This window comes from Pogoniulus pusillus, chromosome 35 (assembly GCF_015220805.1).
Source record: "Pogoniulus pusillus isolate bPogPus1 chromosome 35, bPogPus1.pri, whole genome shotgun sequence".
Lineage (NCBI taxonomy): Eukaryota > Metazoa > Chordata > Aves > Piciformes > Lybiidae > Pogoniulus > Pogoniulus pusillus.
Window position 1 is genome coordinate 1,973,437 of NC_087298.1, and position 19,109 is coordinate 1,992,545.

The following is a 19,109-nucleotide window of genomic DNA, read 5'->3' on the forward strand; positions in this document are numbered from 1 at the left end:
TGCCAGGGCAGGTCTAGGCTGGCTGTTGTTAGGAAGTTGTTGTCAGAGAGAGTGATTGGCATTGGAATGGGCTGCCCAGGGAGGTGGTGGAGTCTGTGTGGCTGGAGGTGTTGAAGCCAAGCCTGGCTGGGGCACTTAGTGCCATGGTCTGGTTGGTTGGGCAGGGCTGGGTGCTAGGTTGGGCTGGATGAGCTTGGAGCTCTCTTCCAACCTGGCTGATTCTATTCTATTCTATTCTATTCTATTCTATTCTATTCTATTCTATTCTATTCTATTCTATTCTATTCTATAATATTTAAACTGAGACCCAAAGAGCACATTTCTCTTCTAATTTAACAGGGGGAAAGGGAGCAGAGCCCAGTCCTGGGCTGCCCTCACTTTTGAAGCATCCCCATGTAGTTCTCTTTTCTCCCTTCTCTCAACTGTGTGTGCACCTTCAGATCTCTGTGCCTCTGGTTGCATGCAGCAAGACAAGGCAGCCAATTAGATGACCAATTAATTGAAAGCAGCCCTGCAGAAAATGGTTTGGGGGTGCTGATGGATGAGAAGCTGGATATGAGCAGACAGTTTGTGCTTGCAGCCCAGAAGGCCAATGGCATCCTGGGCTGCATCTAAAGGAGCGTGGCCAGCAGATGGAGAGTGGGGATCCTGCCCCTCTGCTCTGCTCTGCTCTGCTCTGGGGATACCCCACCTGGAATAGGGTCCAGCCTGGAGCCCTACATACAGGAAGGATCTGATGGAGTGGGTGCAGAGGAAGGCCATGAAAATGATCACAGGGTTGGAACACCTCTCCTGTGGGGACAGGCTGAGGCAGCTGGGGGTGTTCAGCCTGGAGAAGAGAAGGCTCCAGGGAGACCTAATAGCAACTTTCCAGTACATGAAGGGGTCCTTGAAGAAGAAGGGAGAGAGACTTACCAAACGCCTGCAGTGCCAGGACCAGGGCAAAGGCTGCCAACTAGAGAAGAGAAGACTTAGATGGGAAGTTAGGGACAAGCTCTGCACTGTGAGCATGCACCAACTCGAACACACTTGCTTCCAGCACCCAGGATGGAGAGGTACCTGTCCTAAAATCTCTTCACCACTGTTATCTGGAATGGCTTGACCAGGGAGGCCGTGGATGCTCCCTCCCTGAAGGTGCTCAGGACCAGGCTGGATGAGGCCTTGAGTGACCTATTCTAGTGGGAGGTGTCCCTGCCTGGATAAGCTTCGAGGTCCCTTCCAACCTAAACCATTCTCTAATTCTGGTCTGTGATTACCCTGTGGGACCAAGACCATAATGTTTAGAGCAGTCTCATCACTCAGTTCAGTGCTGTGCATCAGAGTCATAGAACCAACCAGGCTGGAAGAGAGCTCCAAGCTCAGCCAGCCCAACCTAGCACCCAGCCCAAGACAACCAACCAGACCATGGCACTAAGTGCCCCAGCCAGGCTTGGCTTCAACACCTCCAGCCACAGCCACTCCACCACCTCCCTGGGCAGCCCATTCCAATGCCAATCACTCTCTCTGACAACAACTTCCTAACAACAGCCAGCCTAGACCTGCCCTGGCACAGCTTGAGCCTCTGTCCCCTTGTTCTGTTGCTGTTTGCCTGGCAGCAGAGCCCAACCCCACCTGGCTACAGCCTCCTTGCAGGCAGCTGCAGGCAGCAATGAGCTCTGCCCTGAGCCTCCTCTGCTGCAGGCTGCACCCCCCCAGCTCCCTCAGCCTCTCCTCACAGGGCTCTGCTCCAGGCCCCTCCCCAGCCTTGCTGCCCTTCTCTCAACACCTTCCAGCACCTCAACATCTCTCTGCAATGGAGGAGCCCAGAACTGGACACTGCACTCCAGGTGTGGGCTGAGCAGTGCTGAGCACAGGGGCAGAAGGACTGCCCTGCTCCTGCTGGCCACACTGCTCCTGAATCAGGCCAGGATGCCAGCAGTGTCCATCCTGCCTGAGCTACAGAATCTCACAGGAAGAGGAGCAAATCCCCTCTGGAAGAGCAGCTCTGCAGAGCGGGACACGGAGGCAGCTCGCTCGGCGGCACTGACGGAACAGCCAATGGCACTTAGCACTTCTCCACTCCACTGCTCCAAGCTGAACAGCAGGGGCAAAGCCTTTATTTTGCACTTCTCCTGCTCACACCTTGGGTCTGAGCAAAAATGCATTTCTCAGTTTGTCATTCACAATGAACTCCCCAGGGTATGCCCCAGCTGATGAGATATCTGCACCCCACTTCTGATGTCCACACACAGCAGAGCAGTTGGGTACTTCCCTCATCTTTTCTCTCTCTCCATCTTCTTCATCTTTCCTTCTCCCTGCTGGGCCCCATCCTCTTTAATATCTTCATAGATGATCTGGATGAGGGCATGGAGTCAGTCATCAGCAAGTTTGCAGATGACACCAAGCTGGGGGCAGATGTGGCTGGGTTGGAGGGCAGAAGGGCTCTGCAGTGGGACCTTGACTGCCTGCACAGATGGGCAGAGTCCAAGGGGATGGTGTTCAATAGCTCCAAGTGCAGGGTGCTGCACTTTGGCCACAGCAACCCCATGCAGAGATACAGGCTGGGGTCAGAGTGGCTGAGAGCAGCCAGACAGAGAGGGATCTGGGGGTGCTGATTGATACCCACCTGAACATGAGCCAGCAGTGTGCCCAGGTGGCCAAGAGAGCCAGTGGCATCCTGGCCTGCATCAGGAATGGTGTGGTCAGCAGGAGCAGGGAGGTCATTCTGCCCCTGGACTCTGCACTGGTTAGACCACACCTTGAGTGCTGTGTTCAGTTCTGGGCCCCCCCAGTTTAGGAGGGACACTGAGATGCTTGAGCGTGTCCAGAGAAGGGCAACGAGGCTGGGGAGAGGCCTTGAGCACAGCCCTACGAGGAGAGGCTGAGGGAGCTGGGATTGGTTAGCCTGGAGAAGAGGAGGCTCAGGGCAGACATTATTGCTGTCTGCAACTACCTGAGGGGAGGTTGTGGCCAGGAGGAGGTTGCTCTCTTCTCTCAGGTGGCCAGCACCAGAATGAGAGGACACAGCCTCAGGCTGTGCCAGGGGAGATTTAGGCTGGAGGTGAGGAGAAAGTTCTTCCCTGAGAGAGTCATTGGACACTGGAATGGGCTGCCCGGGGAGGTGGTGGAGTCGCCGTCCCTGGAGCTGTTCAAGGCAGGACTGGACGTGGCACTTGGTGCCATGGTCTGGCCTTGAGCTCTGTGCTAAAGGGTTGGACTTGATGATCTGTGAGGTCTCTTCCAACCTTGGTGATACTGTGATACTGTGATACTGTGACACTGTGACACTGTGATGCTGTGACTTCATTTTCCCAAACTGTACACTCATAGAGCAATTAAATTTGTTTAAATCCTGATAGGTTTCCTTGCAGATTTGACTTTGGACCCTGCAGAGTCCTGACTGGAGGTTTTCCCACATCTCTTCCATGCAGTGCCTCTGAAGGACAGTGAAACAGGAGCTCAGCCTGCAGGTAAGGACAAGACGAGGTGTGTCTGCCCATCACTCCCTCCTTCAGCTGCCTCTTCTCACAGAGCCTGTAGGCAGTTTAATCCCCCCTAAAACTTCTTCCTTTCTGCCAGATACAGCTGAGCGTTGGCTCTGCAGAGCGTTGGCTCTGCAGTGCTGAGCTCCGTGCGCGCTCGCAGGGCTGGGGCACCGCTGGAGCGCTGCTTCCCTGTGTGTTGTGAGCAGCACTTTAAACCCTGCTGCCTCAGGTGCCTTGAGAGCAGCTTTGTGAAATGCTTTCTCAAGGAGAAGCACTTTCCCAAATCCTCCTGGGAATCAAAGCCTACATCCATGAAACTGGTCTGAGGGCTGGATGACCTCTGCTGCGAAGAACAGCTGAAGGAGTTGGGATTGTTCAGATAGAGGATGCTACTGGGAGACCTTTTTGCAGCCTTCCAACATATGAAGGGGGATTAGAAGAAAGATGAAGACTTTTCAGGAGGGCCTGCAGGGACAGAAGAGGGGAAAACAGTTTAAAGCTGAAAGAGGGAAAGTTTAGATTGGACATTTGAAAACTGAAAGAGGGAAAGTTTAGATTGGGCATTTGAAAACTGAAAGAGGGAAAGTTTAGATTGGGCATTTGAAAACTGAAAGAGGGAAAGTTTAGATTGGGCATTTGAAGCTGAAAGAGGGAAAGTTTAGATTGGGCATTTGAAGCTGAAAGAGGGAAAGTTTAGACTGGACATTTGAAGCTGAAAGAGGGAAAGTTTAGATTGGGCATTTGAAGCTGAAAGAGGGAAAGTTTAGATTGGACATTTGAAGCTGAAAGAGGGAAAGTTTAGACTGGACATTTGAAGCTGAAAGAGGGAAAGTTTAGATTGGACATTTGAGGCTGAAAGAGGGAAAGTTTAGATTGGGCATTTGAAGCTGAAAGAGGGAAAGTTTAGATTGGACATTTGAAGCTGAAAGAGGGAAAGTTTAGATTGGACATTTGAAAACTGAAAGAGGGAAAGTTTAGATTGGGCATTTGAAGCTGAAAGAGGGAAAGTTTAGATTGGACATAAAGAAGAGATTCTTCACTGTGAGGGTGGTGAGACCCTGGAACAGGTTGCCCAGAGCAGTTGTGGCTGTCCCCTCCTCACTGGAAGTGTTCAAGGTCAGGTTGGATGGGACTTGGAGCCTCCAGGTCTAGAACAAGATGTATCTGCCCATGGCAGGGGGTCGGACTATGTGGTCTTGGAAGCTGCCTTCCAATCCAAGCAATCCAATTCTGTGATTCTTTCAACTGGAAATGCCTTGAGTAGCTGAGCAGTTCCTCATGGGGAGTTCATTTGCAGGCACTCAGTGACCTCGAGGGAAGTGCATGGTCTGGCAGCTGACAGTGGGGACAAGGAGGTGTCTGAACACCTGACTGCCTTATGGCTCTGCTGTCTCAACTCTCCTCCAGCAACTCCTGTGCTGCCCTGAGACCCACTCTGCTACAGTGGCAGTGAGCAGAGACATGCTGAAGGCACAAGGTCAGTGGAGAACAGACACTTGCATCAGTCCTTCAAAGATGTGGTGTTCAAAACCCAACCTTTGGGACCATGTCCATCCACCCATCAGCATCAACAGAGCACCCAGCTGTGGGAAACACACCCTGTGTAAAGCCTTTCCCTGCTGCTGTCCCAGGCAGGCCAGGGGCCCGTGGCACAGTGACTGCTTTCTTTGCAGGCTGCAAGGTGTTTCCTGACAGGAGCCCAGAGGCAACCTCCTCTCCTCACCAGCAGTATCTGCCAGCAGACAGCTGGACACCATTTTCCATGCTACTTTAAATAGCAAAGACCTTACAATAACATATTGGTTAGCTTTGTTTTAAGAGGACCTGCAGGAGGGCTGGGGAGGGACTACTGACAAGGCATTGGAATGGCAGGAGCAGGAGGAATGGGTTTGGGCTGGGAGAGGGGAGAATGAAACTGGATGTGAGGAAGAAGTTGTTTGCAGTGAGGGTGGTGAGGCACTGGCACAGATTTCCCAGGGAGGTTGTGGAGCACAGAAGCACCCAATGTGATCAAAGATCACATTGGGTGCTTCTGTGCTCCACAACCTCCCTGAAGGTGCTCAGGACCAGGCTGGATGAGGTCTTGAGTGACCTGTTCTAGTGGGAGGTGTCCCTGCCTGGCTGAGCTTTGAGGTCACTTCCAACCTAAACCATTCTATGATGCTGTGTGGGACTCTGCTGATGGCTGCACCATCCTTAACCAGCAGTCCTGCCTAACTAAGGAGGTCTCACTTGACTGAGGGTTAGAAAATATGATGCCTAGCACAGAACCATCCAGGCTGGCACAGCCCCTCAGGAGCACCAAGCCCAACCCAGAGCCCTGCTCTACAAGACTCACCTTAAACCACAGCCCCAAGCACCACATCCAAACCACCCTGAAACACAGCCAGGCTGGGGGACTCCAGCACCTCCCTGGGCAGCTCATTCCAGTCCCTGGCCACCCTCTCCATGAAAAACTTCTTCCTAATGTCCAATCTAAACCTCCCCAGGCTCAGCTTGAGGTCATTCCCCCTTATTCTGTCTCCAACTACCTGAGAGAGGAGCCCAGCAGCAGCCTGTCCACGATGTGCCTTCAGGTAGCTGTGGACAGCCTGTCTACAAGAAGGGCCAGAACTATGATCTAGGAAGCTACAGACCTGCCAGTCTGACCTTGGTGCCAGGGAAGGCCATGCAGCAGACCATCCTGAGTGCCATCATGTGGCACATAGAGGGGAACTGGGCGAGTAGGCACAGGTTTGTGAAAGGCAGGCCCTGCTCAATGAACCTGATCTCCTTCTATGGCAAGGTGACCTGCCTGATGGATGGGGAAACTGCTGCAGATGTCCACCTGCACTTCAGTGAAGCCTTTCTCAATGTTTCCCACAGCATCCTGCTGGGCTCATGGCGTGGATGGGTGGAGGCAGCACTGGATAAACAGGCTGGCTGATGGCCAGAGCGTGGTGGGGAGTGGAGTGGCATCCAGCTGGTGGCCAGCCACAAGTGCTGCTCTGCAGGCCCAGCACTGGGGCCAGTGCTCTTTGGTATCTTTACCAGTGGTCTGAACGAGGGGATGAAGGGCACCTTCAGCAAGTTTGTAGGTGACATCAAGTTAGGGGGGAGTGTTGATCTGCTTGAGGGTAAGGAGGCTGTGCAGAGGGACCTGGGCAGGATGGATTGATAGGCCAAGGCCAATGGGATGTCTTTCTAGAAGGCCAAGTGTTGGGTCCTGCACTTGGGTCACAAAAACCCCAAGAACCCCAGGTGTGAGGCAGAGTGGCTGGAAACTGCCCAGGAGAGAAAGACCTGGGAGTGCTTGGTTGACAGCAGCTGAATAGAAGCCATTGTATGCCCAGGTGGCCATGAAGCTCATTAGCACCCTAGCCTGGGTCAGTGATGGTGTGACCAGCAGGACCAGGGTAGTGATTGTGCCCCTGTACTGGGCACTGGTGAGGTCACATCTTGAGTACTGGGCTCAGTTTTTGCTTCCTCACTCCAAAAAGGACATTGAGGGGCTGGAGTGTGTCCAGAGAATCACAGAATCAACCAGGTTGGAAGAGAGCTCCAAGCTCATCCAGTCCAACCTAGCACCCAGCCCTATCCAGTCATCTAGACCATGGCACTAAGTGCCTCATCCAGGCTTTGCTTGAACACCTCCAGGGTTGGTGCCTCCACCACCTCCCTGGGCAGCCCATCCCAATGGCAAAGGTCTGGAGACCAGGCCTGGGGAGGAGCAGCTGAGGGAATTGGAGTTATTTAGCCTGGAGGAAAGGAGGCTGAGGGGAGACCTCATTGCTCTCTACAGCTCCCTGAGAGGAGGCTGCAGCGAGGCGGGGGTTGGGCTCTGCTCCCTGGGAACGAGTGACAGGATGAGAGTAAGTGGCCTCAAGTTGCCCCCAGGTGAGTCTTAGGCCGGACAGGAGGAACAATTTCCTCCCTGAAAGAGTGGCTAAGCCTTGGCACAGGCTGCCGAGGGCAGCGGCGGAGTCCCCGCTCCCGAAGCGGCTTCACAGCCGTGCCGATGCCCTGGGACATCCAGCGGCGACCTGGCAGTGCTGGATGAGAGCTGGGCATGACCTGAACGATCTCTTCCAGCCGGAGCGATTCGCCGATCCCACGACTGCCCTTCCGCGGTGCCGCCGACCCGAGGCAGCCGCCTGCCGCCCGCCGCGTCCCCCCCGGGCGGGGCCGGGCCCCATGATGTCAGCCGGGAGGCGGCGGGGGCGGAGAAGCGGGAGCCGCCGGCCAAATATAGCAGCGCTTCCTGGGCGGCGGGCGGCGCCCGGGTCCTCCCTCCTGCCGCAGTCAATGAGGAGGCAGCGGCGGCGGCGGAGCGCTGCACTCGCCGGGGGGCAGCGGGGCCGGGGGGTGCCGCGGCATGGCGGGGCGCTGAGGCAGCGAGGGGCGGCGGAGGAGGAGGCGGCGGCGGCGGCGGCGCGCCCCGGCACCCGGCCCCGCCGCGGCATGGGCAGCCGCGGGGTCGTGCGATGAACGCTCCCCCGGCGGCTCCTCTCCGAGCGAATATGGGCACAGCCGTGTCCAAAAGGAAGACGCTGAGGAACGAGGCCATGTCGTCGGTGGCGGCTAAAGTGAGGTAGGTGGGTGTCGGGCGGGGCTCCGCCGGCAGCGCCCCAGGGAGCCCCGCGGTGCCGGGGACCCTGCTCGCCCCGGCTGTGCCGGAGGCTGTGCCCGCGGGGCGCCGAGCTGAGGGTAAGGCCCCGAGCGCCTCGAAAGGAGCCCAGGTGCCCGGCTGCGGGCATGACCCCGGGGCTGTCCCCCAGGGCCGAGTGGCGGCGGTGCAGGACCATCGGGGCAGGGCGGCTATCTGCTCCGGGGCTCGGGAACGGCAGCCTGGGGCAGGAGACCTTGGAGGGACCCCGGGTTGTGCCCACGGGACACCGGCGACCAGTCCTCCTCGCTGGCTGCCGCTGCGGACACCCGCTCGCAGCCCGCCGGTGGCTGCGGTCGACCGCGCTCCTCCCGCACACGGCGGAGACTCAGCCTCTGGAGGGGCGGCTCGTCCCTAAAGGTGTCCCCGCTTCTTGCCGCCGGCCCGGACAGCATCAGCCGCAGGTTTTCATTTGCTGGCTTGGCACGGAATAGGTCAGAGTGGGATTCGCCAGGGCTGGATCTTTCTCATCCTCGGTAGCTGGGAGCGTGGTCTGTTTGCTCGGCGGTTTCTCACGGGCTGAAACGCCAGCTGTGTGTCCGAGGGCAAAGTCATCGCCTGCCTTCGAGAGGTCTTGCTCCTCAGAGTGGGAAGCATGCAAATCTGGATCCGCCATCTCTTCCTCCCCCCTCGGGCAGTGTCCCAAGCCGCTCCGTCAGCCGGTTCGGGTGCTGCGTTGTGCCTGCGAGGTTACCTTGCTTATCCTACAGTGTAGCCTGGTCCCCTGCTTCTTAGCATCAAACATGGGGGATCCTAGCGAACGTATTGCTGCTTGATTTACTTCTGTTGGAAAAGCTGTCACAGGTGAGCTTGGCCACAGTGCCCGGGAAGATGGAAGTCACAGCAGTTGCCCAGTGGCTACCTGGGGGCCATTGGCGCAGCTCTTTTGCTGCTCCTACAGCTGTGCAGAGGGGGGTAGGGCTCTGGCGTCTCAGCTGCATCCAGACTAGCTCTTTGCTGCTGAAAAAGATGGAAAGAAATAAACTTTTTCAGCTAGGTTATATAACATCTCCGTTGTGTGAGGCAAAACTGCATTAGAATAACCCAGAGTCATGTGCGGGACTCGATCTGTGGTGCTGAGAGCTCTGTCACCTCTCTGTGGCTGTAACTCACCATTATGGCATCTGTGCCGTGCTTGAAGGGGAGGCAGACTCACAGCTTGGAGTGAAAAGATCCAAAGATCTGTTGCTGTCTGTGTCGTGAAGGAATCCATCCTTCAAAGTCTGGAGTGTCTCTGGAGAAAGCTGTCCAGGCAGAGCCTGGAACTTTTCCTCGTGTTATCCTGTGCCCCGTTCATAACCAGCAACGAACCCATCACTGCTCTCAGCAGTGTTCTGAGACCTGGAAGTGGGATTCGTTTTGGCAGGTGTCAGCCAGCTGGGTACACAGAAGTGGCACAGAATGCAGCAGCAGTGCTGTAGTGGGGCTCCGGGTGTGGGATTAGACAGCCAGGTACACAAACAACATACGCTGGCTGATGGGCAAGGTGTCAGATGCTTGTGTGGGTGTCTGGGAGCAGGTAATAGCATTGAGTGCAGTGGCTTGTTAGCCTGCCCCAGGATGGGCAGATGCTACTCGGGTAGTAGCAACTGTGTAAAGCCCAGGAGGTGCCTCTGAGGCTGTTTTGTTCTATACCTGCTTTAGCTACTGACCTGCTGCTGTTCCGTGGGAGCTCTGAGGTGTCTCAGAGGTGTGAATTGGGGTTGTTTGACCAGAAAAGTTATCTGAGCAGGCTTGAGGTGGGGAACAGAAAGTCCTTGAGGAGCGTGGGGTCATGTAGAGTGTGCCATAGCACAGGTGCTCTTATGAGGCTGTGGCCAACCTGATCTAGGGTAGGGTGTCCCTGCCCATGGCAGGGAGGCTGGAACTGGATGATCCTTGTGGTCCCTTCCAACCCTGACTGATTCTGTGATTCTCTCTGTCTCCCTGTTTGTGTCCTGTACTGAAAATGCCTAATTGAAGCCTCTGGGGAGAGCCGAGAACTTGCAGAGGAGCAACCTGCGTTGCCCCTTTGCATGGAGAAGGTGCTGGTGGGCATAAGTGCTGCCAGTGTGCCTCCACCCGGGCACATCTCAGTCCCTTCCTCGTGTGCTTTCTGCCACATTAGCAGTTTCTACAGCAGTGGTGACCCACCTGCTGAAAGGTTTCCTCTGGGCTTCCTGGAGCACTCAGGTCCTCGGCTCTGGGTCCTCTTCTGTGCGTCTCTTGTGTCCTCATTTTCCATACCTACAGTGAGGACTCTGCAGGATAGAGCCAGATTGTGCTGCCCTGCTCATGAGGGTTGGCAACCGGCACCACCTGTGTGGGTAGCACTGCTGCAACGGTCAGGTCCCCTGCAGCTCTCTGTAGGCAACTGTGGACTCGTGTTCTCATGCTGCAGAAGGAGATGCCCTGGGACTGTTTCTCTGCACCTCCTGAGCTCTGCCCTGTTAGTACTTCTGATTTTTCTCTCTAAAAGACTCCAAAATCTGCTGCAAGCCCAAGTGGCCACTGGTGTCTGTCTCTTGTGAGTGGCCAGGGTGGGTGGGTGAGTGTCCTGCTGAGCGGGGAGCGTCGTTTGCTCGCCGCCGTGAGCGAAGCGATGGAAGCAGAAGGTGCAGGCTCCCTAGGGTCTGAAATCAAAATCTCTGCAGAGCGGAGGCTCAGGGGAGTCTCTTGTCCCAGAAGAATTAATTAAGCTCCACACAGTTTCTTCGGTGCTACATCTTTTAAATAGCTTCTAACAGCACAGTGGCAGAGCTGCTCTGGGGTGGCGTTGTTGAGAGCATCCGCGGTGTTGGTAACTTTGCTCTCTGTGCTCTTGCCTGCTCCTCAGAGAAGGCTCCGTGCCCGACACCGTGCGGGGGCTGTGGCTCGGGGCTGTTGCTTGGGTCGCACCTCAAGCGCCCGGACACAGGATCTCGCTTTTGAGCTCTTTCCTTCCTCTGTCTGCCTTTTTGCCTGGCGGCTCCCAGGGCACCAGTGCTGAAGGCAGGCATGACGCAGTTGTCCTTGACTGGTGACCTTGGTGCTGCCCCTCGCCGACAGCTCCCAGGCTGCTGTGGTTTAGGCTGGCGCAGGTTCTCTTCAGGGTTCCAGCCTGGGCAGTGTCTGACACATGTTCCTCAGCTCCTTAGCACCCTTCAGGAGCATAGATCAAGCAAAGTCTTTGAGACAAGTGGCCCGGGGAAGGTGGTAGAAGTCCCATCCCTGAGAGTAGGTCAGGTTGGGTGGGGCTCTGAGCGACAGTCAGGAACCGTCTGGATGTGCTCCAGTGCGGTCTGCTCTAGGTGATCCTGCTCTGGCAGGGGGGCTGGACCAGATGAGCTTTCAAGGTCCCTTCCACCCCCTGACCTTCTGTGATTCTGTGACCTGATCTAGTTGAAGATGTCCCTGCTCACTGCATGTCGGTCAGACTGGATGACCTTTAAATGTCCCTTCGAACGGAAAGCACTCCATGAGTCTGTGAAATGAGCTCTCTCTGTCCTTGCTGCCTACAGAGCAATTCTGGCACTCCAGATGTGGCAGTCCCTTGAGGCTCTTCCTGCAGCTCTGCTTTGGACCTCCAGCTTTGCTTTGCGAGTGCCCAGTAGTGTGAGCAGGCAGACACGAAGCTTTCACTTGGCTGTTCCAGAACCATCTCTCCTTGCCGTGCTTAGCACCAGAAATACACTGCAGCTGAGAGTGTGGTTCAGCTTACCCAATTTGAGACTCGGTGTCTAGTCCAAGACAGCCCTCGGAGAGCTCAGGTTTGGTCTCGCTCCCTCTCTGCTGACCGGAGAGGGCTGGGCAGTGGGTTTAAACGGGGCCACGAAGAGTTAACTGCTGCAAAAGGGTCAGTCTTGCAGTGACAAAATCCCAGGGTACTCAAAGGTGTCCTTGTCCCAAGTTCTTTATTGCCTGCGCTTAGGTTGAGGTTGCCCTTGGCGTTTTCCCGGCGCTGGTGTGAGCTCTGGTGCTCTGATTGCCTTCTCCTTTCCACTTCTACCCGCCCCCCTCCAGGCTTTGTGGCTCTGAATTCCTATGCGAGCCTGGGGGGGTGGGGTTGACTTGAAGACCCCTTGCTGGCATCCCTATTTCCCGTTCTGGAGAGGGAGAACTTAGACTTTCCCGTCTGAAATGAACATTTCCTAGCTGCCATCTCCCACATAGAGATTTCAGCGAACTTGGTTTTTGTCAGGGTATTGTTACTCTCGGGTTTAAACAACGTAGGTGTCAGCAGTCTTTAATGACTGAGCCGTTAACTGTGGAGATGCTGGCAGTGTTCTCCTCCCTGCTTAGTGACAAGAGCAGGCTTGCTGCTGGAGGAGGAGGACGTAGGTCCTGATGATGCAGGAGATCTCTCCTCTCTTGTTTTCCTGAGATGCAGCTCTGTCAGGTGCTGTCACAACAGATTCCTGCTGCAGCTCCTCTGGGCAGTGCTTCTGAAAGAGCATGAGAAGATGGTGGGTGTTCTTTCTTTTTCCATGTGATGCTCCTGAACAGCCCAGGTTGTGCTGAGCTCGCTGCCGTGCTCCAAATGGAGTTACCTCAGGTCTTTCAGGCAGCCCTGAGCCTTTCAAGATGCCTTTCCCCGCTCAGTTCAGTGTCGCTCTGGTGGATCTGGTACCTTTGTGTGCATCTCTTTCTCGCAGCCGCTGGTATGCATCGCGGCCCCTTGCAGCCTGTTGATGTGATTGTTTCAGTGACAGGAGGGCTATTCCATGCCCATCAGGTTGTAATTGAGATCTTTGTTACTTGATGGCTTTCCTCCTTCTAGCAAACGTCTGTCTAGACAGCCTGCGCTTCTTCCAGACATCTCCATTTCTCTTCCAGACCCGAGTCCAGCTTTGACGTCTAATGCACAGCGAGCGCCGAGAGCTGCCCTCAGACGGGCAACTGCCATTGCTGCCCTGTGCTACCCCCTGCACTGAAGTCGTTCTGCTGGAGGAGCTGCTGGTGCTTGCTCAGCGGCAGTCTGGTCCCTCCTGGTCTGGCTCAGTGGTGCAGTGTGCCGAGGCTGTGGTCTCTGGTTGATGTCCTTTTGTTCAGCCAAGCTGTGCTGAGACTCTGTAACGTGCAGGTCTGATCTGCCACAGAAATGAAAGCCTCTCCAGATGAGTCAGGGCTGAACCTGTCATCAGCTGATCACCTGGCAGTGCTACCTGCTCCTTTCTGTGCAGCTTTTGCAGTGCCACACGCTCAGGGTTATAGCTCATGGGCCCAGGTATCTGTAGGGCACCTTCTGCTTCACCTCTTAGGAGGAACAACTTCTCTTCTTTAATCTCTTGCTAGTTAAATTACCCTGAGGTGTGTCTGCTCTGAGCCCAGCTGAAGGGGTTTGTTCAGTGCCATCCAGTGGTTTGGTGGGACTTGCCATCCAAGCCATCAGCTTGGGTCGGAAGGGACCTTAAAGATCATCCAGTTCTAACCCTCCTGCCATGGACAGGGCCCCTCAATTCAAGAAAGATGTTGAGGTGCTGGAACATGTCCAGAGAAGGGCAACAAAGCTGGTGAGGGGCCTGGAGCACAAATCCTATGAGGAGAGGTTGAGGGAGCTGGGCCTGTTTAGCCTGGAGAAGAGGAGGCTCAGAGGTGATCTTATTGCTGTCTACAGCTACCAGAAGGGGCATTGTAGCCAGGTGGGGGTGGCCTCTTCTCCCAGGCAACCAGCAATAGAACAAGGGGACACAGTCTCAAGTTGTGCCAGGGTAGGTCTAGGCTGGATGTTAGGAAGAAGTTCTTCACAGAGAGAGTGATTGGCACTGGAATGGGCTGCCTAGGGAGGTGGTGGAGGCACCGTGCCTGGGGGTCTTCAAGGAAAGCCTGGATGAGGCACTTAGTGCTATGGTCTGGTTGATTGGATAGGGCTGGGTGCTAGGTTGGACTGGATGAGCTTGGAGGTCTCTTCCAACCTGGTTGATTCTATGAAATTCTATGAATTCTATGACAGGGACATCTCCCTCTAGACCAAGCTGGTCAAGAGGTGAACTACTAGAAGGGAACGTTTGCAAGGGCAGGTAGTGGCAGGACAAGGGATAATGGCTTCAAACGGGAAGAAGCTGGATTGAGATCAGCTATTAGGAGGAAGTTCTTCCCCGGGAGGGTGGTGAGGGACTGGAACAGTTTGCTCTGAGAGGTTGTGGAAGTGTTCAAAGCCAGGTTGGGTGGGAGCTTGAGCAACCTGCTCTAGTGGGAGGGGTCTCTGCCCATGGAATTGGATGATCTTTAAGGTCCCTTCCAACTCAAACCATTCTGTGATTCTACACTGGAGGCAAAACTGAGCTGAGAGAGAAGTGTGGTTGTGTGGCTTGTGTTCATAGAATCGGTCAGGGTTGGAAGGGAGCACAAGGATCAGCCAGTTCCAACCCCCCTGCCATGCCCAGGGACACCCTACCCTAGAGCAGGCTGCACACAGCCTCAGCCAGCCTGGCCTCAAACACCTCCAGCCATGGGGCCTCAACCACCTCCCTGGGCAACCCATTCCAGCCTCTCACCACTCTCCTGCTCAACAACTTCCTCCTCACCTCCAGCCTCACTCTCCCCACCTCCAGCTCTGCTCTATTCCCCCCACTCCTGCCACTCCCTCACACCCTCAAAAGTCCCTCCCCAGCTTTTTTGGAGCCCCCTTCAGATGCTGAAAGGCCACAAGAAGGTCACCTGGGAGCCTCCTCTGCTCCAGCCTGCACAGCCCCAACTCTTTCAGGCTGTGCTCACAGCAGAGCTGCTGCAGCCTCTCAGCATCCTCCTGGCCCTGCTCTGGACACTCTCCAGCATCTCCACAGCCCTCTTGTCCCAGGGGCTCCAGAGCTGGATGCAGGACTCCAGATGGGGTCTCAGCAGAGCAGAGGGGGAGAGTCCCCTCCCTGGCCCTGCTGGCCACACTGCTCCTGCTGCAGCCCAGGCTCTGGTTGGCAATCCCAGGCTCACAGGATGTTAGGGGTTGGAAGGAACCCAAGGAGATCATCAGGTCCAACCCCCCTGCCAGAGCAGGACAATCCTATCTAACACAGGTCACACAGGAACACATTCAGACAGACCTTGAAAGTCTCCAGAGAGGGAGACTCCACAACCTCTCTGGGAAGCCTGTGCCAGTAAAGAAGTTCCCCTTTGTGTTGAGCTGGAACCTTTTTTACTGCAACTTACACCCATTGCTCCTTGTCCTATCCCAGGGAGCAGTGAGCAGAGCCTGTCCCCTCCTTGCAGCTTTCTGGGCTGCAAGTGCACACTGCCAGCTCCTCTTGAGCTTCTCCTCCAGCAGCACCCCCAAATCCCTCTGCCCAAGGCTGCTCTCCAGCCACTCACTGCCCAGCCTGCAGTGTAAATGCAGTGTGGTGATGAAAGGGATGGAGGAGCATGGGATGGGCAGAGCAGCTGGCATCAGTTTGAGTTTTGCTCTGAACTTATTTCGAGCAAGTCAGTGGGCAAGGAAGGGGAGGAGGAAGTGACACATTAATGGTGTGGGCAAGAGCTGCTAAACAGAGGTGACTGAGCACAGCCAGGGCAGGGAAGGAAGACAAAAGGCTTGGCAAAGGGAGGTCAGGCATAAGGAGAAGTGTGGCTAGCAAAGTCCCCTTGGCAAAGAGCACATGCAGATATCTGTGGGAGAGCATCTGAGGCCCAGCCAAGGATGATGGCACTTTGGGAAGCAGGAATGTGGAAGGGACCCACTGAGATAATAAGCAAAAGAATTAGTCTGAAGTTTGCAGTGTAATTGGCTGGAAAATGCCTGCTGCAGACTGTGCTGTGCAGGCCTCCCTGCCTCATTAGCTGCTGCTAGATAACTGTGATCAAGTGTCCACTTTTGTTTGCTCTTGGGTTGGCCTCCAGCATCTGAGAGCTGTGGAACAGCAGTGTCAGAGCTGCAGGTTCAGCTTGGGCTGGGCAGTCATGGTTTTGTGCTGCTGACTGCTTCTGAGCTGCAGGGAGAGGTCTGGGCATTGCCTGTGCTCAGGGAGCTCTGGCACTTGGGGTCCTCAGCCCCACAGGCTGCACTGGGTCAGAAGGGACCCTCAGAGGCCATCTTGTCCAACCCCCTGTGACCAGGGACACCTTCACCTAGGTCAGGCTGCCCAGGACCACATAGAGTCTGACCTTGAATGTCTCCAGGGATGGGGCCTCAACTACATCCCTGAGCAACCCGTTCCAGCATCTGACCACCCCCACTGTGCAGAGCTTCCTCCTGGTGTCCAACCTAACTCTGCCTTGCTCCAGTTTCAAACCACTGCCCCTTGTTCTGTCCCCATAGCTGCTTCTCAGCAGTCCCTCCCCAGCTCTCCTGCATCCCCTTCAGACACTGGAAGCTGCTCTAAGGTCTCCCTGCAGCCTTCTCTTCTCCAGGCTGAACAGCCCCAACTCTCCCAGCCTGTCCCCACAGCAGAGCTTCTCCAGCCCTCTGAGCATCTTGGTGGCTTCCTCTGGTCCCTCTCCAGCAGCTCCAGGTCCTTCTTGTGCTGGGGGCCCAGGCTCTTCTGTAGCTGGAAGGCTGCTCTAAGGTCTCCCTGAAGCCTTCTCTTCTCCAGGCTGAACAAGCCCCAAACTCTCCCAGCCTGTCCCCATTGTGCTGTTTTGAGGCTAATTGGAATATTCCAATGAGAGAAATTAGATTGTTGGATGTAAAAAGAACAATAATTATAAACTCTGCATCATTCATTGAGTTGCTGAAAGGGATTAAAAAGCCAAAATGTAGACAATTTGTCCCTCTCTGCTCTGGGATCATTGCTCCTTTCACTTCTCCTTTGCTCCACTCTGATCTCTTCCTCTAACAGATAAGGTGTGAAGCTTTGCTGGTTGTTTTCTGTCTAGGGGAGAGGAGAGGCTTTGAGTCCCTTCTGGGCAGTTTCTTGGTCCAGGAGGGGATTTGGATTCCTGTATTATTTCTAACCTATATATGCTTGTAAATATCTCTCTGGTGTCTGCAGAGAGATGCTTCTGAATTTTGCTGTGCTGTGAATTTTACTTAGAATCATAGAATCAAGCAGGTTGGAAGAGAGCTCCAAGCTCCTCCAGCACAACCTAGCACCCAGCCCTGGCCAACCAACCAGACCATGGCACTAAGTGCCCCAGCCAGGCTTGGCTGCAACACCTTCAGCCACACAGACTCCACCACCTCCCTGGGCAGCCCATTCCAATGCCAATCACTCTCTCTGACAACTTCCTCCTCACATCCAGCCTGAACCTGCCCTGGCACAGCTTGAGGCTGTGTCCCCTTGTTCTGTCCCAGAGCCCAACCCCACCTGGCTACAGCCTCCCTGCAGGCAGCTGCAGGCAGCAATGAGCTCTGCCCTGAGCCTCCTCTGCTGCAGGCTGCACACCCCCAGCTCCCTCAGCCTCTCCTCACAGGGCACTGCTCCAGGCCCCTCCCCAGCCTTGCTGCCCTTCTCTGGGCATCTTCCAGCATCTCAACATCTTTCTTAAGTGGTGAGGTCCAAAAATATGATTAAAAATGTAGTCTGTAAGCAGTTCAGAGCTCCAAGGCCATGTTAGCTCATCTGTCATTTCCCTTCTTCATCTCTCCAGCAGTGCCCAAAGCCCCATGAAAAACTGAATTGTTGCTTCACCCTTAACTTGTAAACCACAGGCTCAAAAGGTCAGACTGAGCACTTCCCAAGCTCCAAACTGCAAGTAGCTGCCACAGAGGCAGAGAGAAGTGCTGCACCAGAACAAGGGGACACAGCCTCAAGCTGTGCCAGGGCAGGTCTAGGCTGGATGTTGTTAGGAAGTTGTTGTCAGAGAGAGTGATTGGCACTGGAATGGGCTGCCCAGGGAGGTGGTGGAGTCTGTGTGGCTGGAGGTGTTGAAGCCAAGCCTGGCTGGGGCACTTAGTGCCATGGTCTGGTTGGTTGGGCAGGGCTGGGTGCTAGGTTGGGCTGGAGGAGCTTGAAGGTCTTTTCCAACCTGCTTGGTTCAGAGATTTTTCTCTCTGAGTATTTCCCTGAGTAGATGCTTGTTGTTAGTGTTGTTGTGCATGGAATGACTGCTGAGGGACAAGAGGAGCCTCAGTCTTTGTGAATGGATTTGGTGCTCTCTTGCAAGGACAGGCATTCCCATGGCAAGCCTTGGATTGCTGCTGGAAGAGCTCTTGGCAACCTCGAGCCCAGCCTTCTGCTCAAAGCATGGCTGCTGTCAGTGCTAGGTGGGGTCAGGCATGGCTTTGCCTGAGCCCCAACCACCCCTGAGTGGCAGAGGGCAGGAGCAGCTCAGGAGTGCTCTTGTTGCTGCATGGAATCATTTAGGTTGGAGAAGACCTTAAAGATACTGAGTCCAACCAAACCTGATGCTGCCAAGTCCACTGCTAAACCTTGTCACCAAGTGCCACATCTATGGAATGCCTCCAGGGATGGTGACTCAGCCACTTCCCCTGGAGCTGTCACGTTTCAGCTCCCAACCTCATCTGTGTATTGCTCCAGCAGCAAGTGCTGCTTTTTGCCCAGGTGTGGAGTGCAGGGACTTGACCTCCTGTGACAGCTCTGCCTTTGTCCTTCCTGGTGGGAGCTGCATGCTGGTGGTGCTGTCCATTGTCATTGGAGCATCCTTGTGGTTTTCTGGACAGTGAGGGTGAGGAGACACTGGCACAGGTTGCCCAGGGAGGTTGATGCCCCCTTCCTGGAGGCATTGAAGGCCAGGTCAAATGAGGCCTTGAGCAGCCTGGTCTAGTGGAAAATGTCCCTGCCCATGGCATGGGCTTAAAACCACAGGATCTTTAATGTCCCTTCCAACCCAGACCATTCTGTGATCTCTGGAGGTGTTTATTCACTCGGGGAGGTGTTTTGGGCAGCTACCACCCCAGGCTGGTCTCTAAAGGTGCAGCTGGGTTCTAGACAGGAAGAATCTGGGAACAGAACAGCCCTCAGCACTGTGTGGTAGGCTGTAGTGATGCAGAACCTTGCTTCTCAGGCAGCTCCAGCTGCTGCTCCACAGCGTTTTGTATCTGGCTGTGCTGAAATGTAGTCCCAGGGAGGTTAAATGACTCTTTCTTCATCCCTCATATCGATCCTTTCTTGCTGGCTGTGGATGACAGATGGACTTCCCACTCCTTCCCA

At 55.1% G+C, this 19,109-nt stretch overlaps 1 protein-coding gene and 1 long non-coding RNA gene across 5 annotated transcripts in view; both read left to right on the forward strand.

Annotated features, from left to right (window-relative positions):
• Positions 1 to 5,259, forward strand: part of LOC135190263 (uncharacterized) — a 28,888-nt gene extending 23,629 nt beyond the window's left edge. Inside the window, exons 2-4 of one of the 2 annotated variants that reach the window (XR_010308467.1) lie at positions 3,339 to 3,449; positions 4,762 to 4,941; positions 5,138 to 5,259. This is a non-coding gene — a long non-coding RNA (uncharacterized LOC135190263). Of the gene's footprint in view, positions 1 to 3,338; positions 3,450 to 4,761 lie in introns of both variants that reach the window. The other variant, XR_010308466.1, reaches the window with a different exon arrangement.
• Positions 5,260 to 7,854: 2,595 nt separating this feature from the next.
• The window catches only part of NSMF (NMDA receptor synaptonuclear signaling and neuronal migration factor), a 74,975-nt gene continuing 63,720 nt past the window's right edge, over positions 7,855 to 19,109 (forward strand). For all 3 annotated transcript variants that reach the window (XM_064171471.1, XM_064171473.1, XM_064171472.1), the window contains exon 1: positions 7,855 to 8,034. In XM_064171471.1, coding sequence (XP_064027541.1) covers positions 7,928 to 8,034 — 107 coding nt within the window. In that variant the 5' untranslated portion in view covers positions 7,855 to 7,927. The remainder of the gene's footprint in view (positions 8,035 to 19,109) is intronic.